The sequence below is a fragment of the Haliotis rubra genome, unplaced genomic scaffold (assembly GCF_003918875.1).
Source record: "Haliotis rubra isolate DU_JTF1 unplaced genomic scaffold, ASM391887v1 Scf8, whole genome shotgun sequence".
NCBI lineage: Eukaryota > Metazoa > Mollusca > Gastropoda > Lepetellida > Haliotidae > Haliotis > Haliotis rubra.
In genome coordinates, this window is record NW_025767523.1 from 3,405,025 (window position 1) to 3,415,774 (window position 10,750).

General features: G+C 38.6%; 1 protein-coding gene across 1 annotated transcript in view; it reads left to right on the top strand.

Moving 5' to 3' along the window:
- LOC124261460 (spermatogenesis-associated protein 20-like) overlaps positions 1–9,503 on the top strand; it is a 42,003-nt gene extending 32,500 nt beyond the window's left edge. Inside the window, 1 exon segment of the mRNA XM_046695775.1 lies at positions 8,642–9,503. Coding sequence (XP_046551731.1) covers positions 8,642–8,896 — 255 coding nt within the window. The 3' untranslated portion in view covers positions 8,897–9,503.
- The last annotated feature ends 1,247 nt before the right edge of the window (positions 9,504–10,750 follow it).

Here is a 10,750-nt window from a genome sequence, read left to right on the forward strand (position 1 = left end):
GAGCCCTAAATGAAGCAAGTCTAGATTACCTCCGGTTCAGGCTGAATCTCTTCTCTCACGGGGGCTCGTTTTCAGTAAAAACAGAATCATTTGGTTCTATAAAAATTATATATATTCAGAGACTAAGCTTTGGTCTGAGAATGATTTGACAAGTCATTGCACAGGATCCTAAATTTTTGCATTGTTCTGGGCATCATTATGTTGATATATTTTATTTTGTAGATTGGTTTTTGTAGCATGTCATAAGAGGCAACTTACAGGATCAGGTGGTCTGGCTCACTGACTTGGTGGACCACAATTCATCATATCCCAATTGCATAGATCGATGCTCATGTTGCTGATTACGGGATTGTCTGGTCTAGGCTCAATTGTTTACAGACAGCCTGGAAACCATGAATATTGCTTAGTAAAGTATTAAACAAACAAATAATTATTTTGTAGATATATACTTGTTAAAGATATTTTTATTGCTGGGGCTAAGTTTTGTGCCGAGAGCCAACTAAATCAGAATGTCCTTTTCAAGCTGTGGACATTGTCTGTACTTGACTGACCTGTGGGAGATAAGTCAAACCATGCTGTAAGTAGATTCATCCGCAGTTTGGGTGAGGTAGCTAGCTCACTGATGGCACACACATTGCCATGTGTGCTTAAAACAAAGAGTGAGTCATTATACCAGCTGGAAACAGCTTTGGCCCATTAGGTCAAACATTTGTGGTAATGTTTGATGGTTTGGTTGGTTGGTTGGTTGTTTAACGCCGCACTCAACAATATTCCAGCTATATGTCAGCAGTCAGTAAATAATCAAGTCTGGATCAGACAATCCAGTGATCAACAGCATGAGCATCAATCTACGTAACTGGGATACGATGATATGTGTCAACCAAAACCGCGAGGGTGACAACCCGATCCCGTTAGTCGCCTCTTCGACAAGCATGGGATACTGAAGACCAATTCTAATGTTTGATGGGAAACTTCAGATGATTTAACTATATACAGTTTTTTTATGTTGCTCCATCAGTTATCTCATGACACGACGAGACAGACACTAAACAACTGACGTAAATATTTTTTCATTTAATATGTCAGCATGGCTGATTTGTTCAGGTTTATGGAATCTAAAATCGAACAAAATGTCTTGGTGAGCCAAACGAAAATGGATTCACTGGCAATGTATTTATATGGTATGAATGTATTGATGTCAGCTCTCTGTGTAACATGAAAACACCAACAGAAAGTGGTGTTCATCATCTATGTGAGAGGATTTCCATTTACAGCAAAATATTTCCCAAAGGCCAATGGATTGTAATGACTTTGCTGTACTTATAACCTGTCGACAGAGATACAGACTATCTGAAGAAGTCCTATACACATGGTATTTTGCTGGTATAGTGTTCAGACTCATGCTTGAACAAATGAACAATGGCTGATGTATCATGCCAGTTTGGGAATTGTTTCTCTGTGCATCACTGCCTAAATACACAAACACAATATGACATTTCCACAATGTTGTTCAATCCATGCAAATGAAAGCCAGTTTGAAATAGAAATTTGACACCATGTTTGTTTTGCCCATCTCATCCAATGTCATATTACATAGAGAGAAAACTGCCTTACAAAGTTTTGCTCCATGATCAAATCATGCAATATATGTGATATCAAGATGATCTGATTTGATCTAGAAAACACACAGCAAACTTCAGTCTGACATGAACGATCCTATCTTTGTCTAATTCTGAGCCAGAATGTCCAAAGAGAATGTGTTTTCCCATGTTATTGTTTAGTAACCAGCAGTTATTAACTATAACCAGGGGTTCCATATTAATATTGGTCTCCACAAGTTGTGCTGGTCAGAAGGGATTATTTGGATCAGGATTTGGTGGATTGAATGTTATCATACCCCACTTGTTTGGATCATTGCTCCCAATACCAATCACTGGATTATCAGATGCAGTCATGCACCTTATATATTGGCAGTGTTCAGCCGCAAAACAAAATAAAGAAGAATCTCTGAATGGCATTTTAAAGTGATACACAAAAAGGCAAAGATTTATGGATGTCAGCTTGTCAATTATGAGGAACATAATGCTCCTTCATCATTCTATACTTTGAGGAACATGATGTTTCAGAGTATATTCCAACTCCTTCAACATTCTGTATTTTGAGGAACATGACGTTTCAGAGTATATTCTTACTCGTTCTAACGGGATCGGTTGGTCAGGCTCGCTGACTTGGTTGACACATGTCATCGGTTCCCAATTGCGTAAATCGATGCTCATGCTGTTGATCCCTGGATTGTCTGGTCCAGATCCAATTATTAACAGACCGCAGCTATATGGCTGGAATATTGCTCAGTGCGGCGTAAAACTAAACTCACTCACTCACTTTCTCGTTCAACATTCTGTATTTTGAGGAACATGATGTTTCAGATTATATTCATACTCCTCCATCAGATGAACAGTGAACATCCAGATCACCTTGATGATATTTTGTGGTTCTGTGTCCAGCCATTTCTTTTGTTTGTCAATTACTGACTGTTTATGTTGCCTATTTGAATGTGGTGTATGTATTTAAACCTTTTGTAACTGTCTTGTTGTTCTTCATCTAAAACGGGGCGGTGGGGTAGCCTCGTGGTTAAAGCATTCACTTGTCATTCTGAAGACCGGGTTCAATTCCCCACATGGGTACAATGTGTGAAGCCCATTTCTGGTGTCCTCCACCATGATATTGCTGAAATATTGCTAAAAGTGGGGTAAAACTAAACTCACTCACTCACTTGGTGTAAATATGCCATGTGAGCTTCAGTCCCAAGGTCTTATTCATTTAAAATGATTGTATTTTCCAAGTCCACCAAACTTGTGAGAATAAAAACATTCATTCTTGTAGCACACAATGCACATTTCTTAACTGCAAATTATTTGCAAAAGCGGCTTAACAAGCATAGCACAACTTGCAGCAGCATATTTAGATAATTTGGAAGTTGTTTCATGCCTACTCTTCTAAAAACCTAACAAGCTGTGATGTGTAGTATTGAACACTCACTCATGCTGTGCTTCTCATAAGAAAAAAACGTGTATTGTTGATTGTAAGTATAGAAAGGAATTGGCTGCGTGTGTCATCAAACCCATTGAGTGAAACCCCTTTTAATCATCCACACTTTTAGAAAAGTGCAAAAGAAAGCACAAATATAACTGAGTGGTACACAGCATATCAAGATAATTGATATAATGAATATTTCTTGACTTGTGTTTGTCAGAAGATTCTTCAGGAAGCTTTGTAATGTGGATAACTATGTTTAGGAGAAAACATTCCTCCAATGTTGAAACTATAACCAGACGGGGAGAAAATCAAGAGCCATTCTGACTGTTTACATTTTTAACCAAAACCGAGAAGTGTTTTTCTACCTTATATTCATGGAAATGCTTATTAATATTTGTTAATTATCATATATAAATGTGCATTATGGCAGTCAAAAGAAATTCTTGAATGATATTTGGCCAGGAGTGAGTGAGTGAGTTTAGTTGTATACCACTTTTAGCAATATTCCAGCAATATCACGGTGGGAGACAACAGAAATGGCCTTCACACATTGTACCCATGTGGGCAATCAAACCCAGTTGTTTGGTGTGACAAGCGAACTCCTTAACCACTAGGCTACCCCACCGCCCCTATTTGGCAAGGAAATTTGCATTAAACATTTGCCACTTCTGGCATTTGAGTTAGAACCTCATGTTACAAGGTCAGCCTCATTTGTGGGATGAGGTTGTACAAGGAAAAGAAGAATTCATCCCAGGTCTTACTGTCCTATGGAAAGAATAATTTATGAATTTATGGGTATTTCTTGATCACACCCTGTATCATTGGCAATTATAGGCTTTTAAGTAAAAAACTTGGCAGGAAATGAATGTTACTTTCATGATGAGAGCTTTTTGTGACTATGGATCCTGATCAAAATGGACTGGGAATACATCACCGCTAATAACCTTTCTAGAATCAGCCAATGTGAAAAAAAGTCAAATTACCCAAATGTAGACCCCTTGCCTTTAGCTGCCTGAACACATCAAGGAAGGCCATTATTTGCCATGTTCTTTCCTTGCTGCTATTTATGTACCAACTCTGCATACCTTGTACCTCCCAAGATTCATGTCTGTGTAAACACAACTGCTGTCAATATCGTCTGTCGCCAGTGGCCTGATGGCCGACCATCACTGTCATCACTCAGCTCAGATAATTGATGCTGACATGGGCATAAGTGCACAGACTACATGAAAATAGCTCTAAAGAAAGCTAATTTGGGGTATAAAATTATTCCTGTCCATTTTGTCTTTTTCATATAGGTCATTCATTCTGTAATGTTCCAATAAACACAGTAAATGATTTACCGATAATGAATTTATGACATTACTCCTTGTCTGAGCCTGGTGAGGTCAGTAAGGTGATGTAGATTACGTTACGGATGCTGACAAACAGACTGTGATTGACTGAAATTTACTTTTAGGTCAAAAGATTGCTCGTGACATCCCGCCGTCGTGACATTTTAACTAATTACGTTACCACCTTTTATTACATATCGGTCTTCCAATTATGTAATGTCAGACGTATGTATTGACTCTCATGGACTTTGTGTTTCACTCTTCCAAGTTAACAGATCTTTGCACTGGTAGTTGGTGTGTGATGTACAGATTTACCCAAAGCATTTTTATTGAAGTTGATGTATTTTTGCCAATTTTCAATATTCACATGATTGTATTTCCTGACCATAAATGATACCCAATCAGTTACTGCGACCTTCATGACCTGATTGATCACAGGTCTACTAACTGTAATCGAACTGTCACTTTGAAAAATAAACCCCGTCATCATTGATTGAAAGCTTCTAAAGATATTAAGAGATGAGAGAGTTCTTAACAATCTACATGAAGTAGACCCGTAACAATGATTGTATATGTGTTTAAGCAAATAATGACATTATGTTTATTTAACACTTTTTTATGATAAGGGTCTTGGGTCCAAGAGAGCTTTCTAGTGAAACCCCTCATCTAACTGGCGTGCTGGTCTGCTTGGGGGAATTAGCTCAGCAAAGAGTCCGAAGTCACAAGAAGCTAATTACAATTTTATTAACAAGAACAAACATAACATGGGGTGGCCACAAAGAGTCGGTACAACCCTCTGGGCTTGAGGGCTAGACCTGTGTTGGGAGTCTAAACCCTACTGACTAACAAATGGAGTTGGTGACTATTTATCTAAAATTGAAACAATAAAGTGATTATGATTCATTGAATGATACAAAAATGGGTGTTCCCTATACTAACCAATGAAATACAGAATATGCCGTATGGGGTGTGTCCTACAAATGAAATGATCAGACAGGGGATTACTTAATCCTGCTAATCCTATTTCAACTGGCACTAAGTGTGTTGACACATGTCCTGGATGCTTCTTAATTTAACTGGCACTAATTGTGTTGACATGTTGCTTGGATGATTATGGTGTTACAATAGATGGCTTAATGACCCTAATTTGAAGTGTTTGCACAATATATTTTAATGTAGGTGATGACATGTTAACTTTATCAAAGCAGTTAATTAAATCATCGTCTAGTCATAACTTTGTCTTTTGAGTCCTTGATACCTTAGATATCGGCTAGGATTTATCTTGAACATCTGTGAAATTGTATATCTGTGAGATGAGTTTTACTACTTTTGACATTAGTCTTATCTAAGCTATTACTGATACATGATGAAACTAATATTCTATTTTTATATTTACAGATCAGATTTTTTCACAAAACGGCATTTTTATTTTTCCCGGTTTCCATGGAAACATTTTGGACTTAGTCTCAAAAGTAAGGATTGCTTTCGCTTTCCGAGCATAACTCAAGAACCGTTCAGTATTTCTCAACAAAACTTGGTAGATATATCAAACAGATCCTAAAGTGGTGCCTTTTGCTATTTGCAGATTTTGGCATTTTTATTTTTCCCGGTTTCCATGGAAACGATTCAGACTTAGTCTCAAAAGTGAGGGGACTTGGCTTCGCTTCGAGCACAACTCGAAAAACTTCTCAATGTCTTTCAGCAAAACTTGGCAGATATGTGAGGCAGATCCCAAAGTGGTGCCTTTGCTACTTTACAGATTTTGGCATTTTTATTTTTCCCGGTTTCCATGGAAACGATTCGGACTTTAGTCCCAAAAGTGAGGGGTGGGCTTCGCTCGAGCATAACTCAAGAACTGTTCAATATTGTTCAACAAAACTTGGTAGATATATGAAACAGAACCTTCAGTGGTTATATTTTCCTAATATCTGAATACTGATATATCGCTTGTAGTAGTTATAATTGATAATGAATTTTCGATGTGAATTATTATTCCATGATAATTTAATCACCTCACAGTGATTTTGGCCGTGTATTAGCTTCGTGAATAGAGTGTTGCCTCATCACAAAACCCGGATTCAATTTCCCACATGGGTACAATGTGTGAGGATATTGCTGGAATATTGCTTAAAGCTACATAAAACCTCACTCACTCACTCACTCACAGTGGATCATTGTTGATATTTCCTAGTTAGCTTCTAGTCACACTCATAAAACTTAAACAAATATATACTGAACTACAAAAGAAACGTCGCTTTTCAAAACCAAATGCCAAATTTGTTCTTGCAAGGTGGTGTTTTTATTATGATTGCATCGTTAACATGTTTTTCAATCAAAATTGACAGTCATTACCAACATCTGTTGGTTTTTTGATGAAAAAGCACATCGATCAAACGCACCGAAAAAGGCAGACATGGTAAAAGGTTCCGTATGACATTCATGAAAATGAAAATGCACGTGCATGTCGTGACAACCCTACCAATGAAAGAGAGTTCCAAACTCGCCTGAAATCATTGTTGTTTTGACACAAACACTATGCCACGACTTGAGGAACAATGTCTTGGGACGATTGCATGCACGGAGGGTAGCCAATCATTTTGGTGTTCATGTTGAGACAATCTACTGACTGCAGGAGTGGTATCAGGTCACTAACAGCATCCAAGACCGTCCACGCAGTGGGCTGACATTCAGTAACATCACAACGTCAAGACAGACAAATTGTGCGCCATGGAAGACTGAGAGTATGGCGAGGCGTAGGGAACTGTTTTCCAATGAGTGCATTCTTGAAAGAGACTCGTGGGGTGGTCCAAGCATCATGGTGTGGGGTGCAATCGGTCTGAAACATTTAGCTGACACCGTGGTGTTCCAGAATCTTGGTCCAGTATGAGGAAATGACGTGACAGCTGCTCGCTATATTGATTAAGTCATAAGACACCACGTTGTACCACATTTTGGACGTTACAGAAATCACATCTTCCAGCAAGACAACGGTCGTGCCAACACTGCTAGGGCAACACATCCCAATATGCAGTTGAAGCACACTACCCACAATTGTCTCAAAAAGCACTATTAACTCTTGCGGCTAACTGTATAAGACGCCAAAACTTTTAATGATGACTACCAGGAGCAAGAAGATGGCAAATTATTGGAATGCACGACATCTGGATGTCATGAAGGGCTTGTCTCTCCCACAAGGGGGTTGTCTCTCCCATGATTGTAAACTGGACTTGGTAAGTGTTCGTGGAAATCTCAGTGGCGACCATGACATCCGGGACATTCTGGTTCCTGTTCTTGTGTCACATTTTGAAAACCACCCATTAGCCACTCGCCCTGTATTTATGGATGACAATGCCTGACCACATTGTTCCTGACTTGTGACAGTTTTTCTCCAACAATGCTGTAACCTAACTTCCATGGCCTGCTATGAGCCCGGATCTGAACCCATTGGATCTGCCTGTACAAGATCTGGCATGTTTGGAAGCAGCTTTGCGCCAGGAGTGGTAGCAGCTGCATCTGGAGTGAATCCAGAGACTCATGACAAGCATGAGGAAGAGGGTCAAAGCAGTCATCCATGATATGTACACTATTAACATTTTCATGTGATTTGTTGTCTGAAGATGACAGAGAACATTTTCAGACTGAGAGACACTCACCTCTCCCATTTTGGAACTCTGCAGCCCCATAGTTGTACAGGGATACATTTTGTTGACAAAACATCATTGACGTTTTCATGTCATTTTGTAAATTTATTGTATTGCACATTTTCATGATTTTGTTGCTATGGTTTAGTCCAAAATGTCAACTTTCAGGAAACAATGGCTTTTAGACTTTCCAGTATACATACTAATGGTAATGGTTGCTCAGTTTCATGGCAATATGGGGCAGTGGGGGGTTGGAGGGTGTGTGTGCTTAATTAAGTTCCATGTGTATGGATATCTGAATGGCCAGATGCCATCCTGCTGACCTGTAGCATGTCATGACATGAAGCTTGATGTGAGGTCAGGTACTTGTCACCTTACAGTCAGCCCTGTTTGCACTCATAGTGATCACATGATAGATGTTATTTTCAGGCAATTTTGCTTTCCAGAAAATATGTGTTCCAACTTACAATCTTAATGAGCGGAATTTTCTTGTACAGGCATTGACTGTTTGGCTTAGTTGCTTGTTTCAATCAAAGAAGCATATTCAGCTGGAAACATACTGAATACTGGCAAGGTTAAGTACTCAACCATGTTCACTCAGGTGTCTGAGAGATGATGTCTTTGTTTCAGATCATCATTGCAGGAGACAGAGAGTCAGAGGACACCAAGGCCCTTCTGAGGACAGTCCACAAGCACTTCCTTCCCAACAAGGTGTTGCTTCTAGCTGATGGCAACGTGGACAGCTTCCTGTACAAGAACCTAGATATCCTAAAGACCCTGCAGAAGGTGGATGACAAGGCCACAGCTTATGTCTGTGAAAACTACTCATGCTCTCTACCAGTTAACACTGTGGAGGACTTGGAGAAGATTCTGGAATCAGGATAGGCATGTATTCTTGGCACTGTCATTTCCACTTGTTAAAGTGCTTAAATTTTGTGTTTGGGATTGTTGTGTTCTTGGTTCAAAGGAGCATTTGCTACTCACATCGCTTGTCATATGACGATCTGAAACTATCATTACCAAGACGGGAATGTCTTTTGAATATAGATCACCTTGAATTATTGGGGGCTATGATCTCATAATATAGTGACCTTTGGATTTAATGTATATGCTCCAATGGAGAATATGTTTCAGATGGACAAACCATGATTGAGGTCACCACACTATATATTTACTCAAGATCTGATATGGACATTGATACTGTCAGTAAACGTCTCATCATCTACTTCTCAAGTCTCCACTTTCTGGATTACTATGGCAACATCTATCCCTATTTACATCCAGTTCATTAGTTATTCATGTGCAACGCCAGGACTTCATGAATGGAAAACTATTGTCATATCACCATTATCCACCAGACCTAAAGTTACATGTTGTCTTACCCCTGAAGACCCGTGTTAGAACTGGTCTTCACCAGCCCATGCTTGTCTCCATCCATTAAAATCTGGGTAAGAATTGGTCGCCAGCAACAAATGCTTGTCGTAAGAAGAGATTAACGGCATTGGGTGGTCAGTCTTGCTGACTTGGTTGATACATCATCATATCCCAGTTGCGTAGATCGATACTCATGCTGTTGATCACTGGATTGTCTGGTCCACACTTGATTATTTACAGACCGCTGCCATATAGCTGGAATATTGCTGAGTGTGCTGTTCAACAACAAACCAACCAATTTGTTGTCTTCTTAACATTTATGCCCTGATGTGATGAAAAGGATACTTTTACCCTTGCACTCTCGTAAAAAGGTCCACTTAATCTTTCTTCATCTGTATTTATCAAAACACTCTTTTATGTTATTTATTGGATTCGATTTTTTTTCACCCCCAGCTCTCTTCTGTTTGAGATTTGAGATGAGAAACATGAAAAGAATATGGATGGTCTAATGTGAATATGCATTGTTCACTTCTTGTAGGAAATTGTATTTAATGATGCTTATATTTAGTGCACAGAACTAATTGAGAACTGGTTGACCTGTAATTAGGGTAATCATTATCTGTTAGATTGATATTCTTTGCACAGCTGGTATGTCTTCTTGTAATTACAACCAGACTGTATTTAAACATAAAGAAATTTGGTTTTCAAAACACTATTATTATTTTTTCAAGAGAAAGAGCATCCAAACTGGGATTTAACATAACAAATTTTCATTGAGCTTTTTGCCAGTTCATGTTTTTCAAAATGAATTCCTTATCAAGCCATTAAGACATTCCTCAGCACACATTTCATCCAACACACTAGAAGGGAGCAATTCATATGGCTTTTGTTGGTCTAATAACATAATTCTGCCCTATTTACATCGATATTAATCTGTAAACAAGTTAATGACTCAATGTTGATAAATGTCTGGCACTCGGAGGAGGAAAAGGGTTCAGCATTATGAGAACTCGTGTTTCATGGTTTTTTATCCCAGGTTAGTTCTCCTGAAAAAACATACCCACAAAATCATTCAGTTTCAAAACATTTTGGCCATTGATAGGTAATACATCATAAAATGTGAATAAGCAGAAGATCTGATAGCGGTTTTGAATGATGTGGAATACACTTATTCCTGGAATCTTTTGCTACTGAATCTGTTTGAAATTTGATAAAAAAAATTATTAGTGAGATAAATACACATTTTGGGTCTTTACTAAAAGTGTATGTACAGAGAGGCATATGATCTACGGGGCCTGTGAATTAATGCCTTTGTGAACAGATTTCTGTAATGCTATTGCATGCCAGTTTATTGTGGGAGGACAG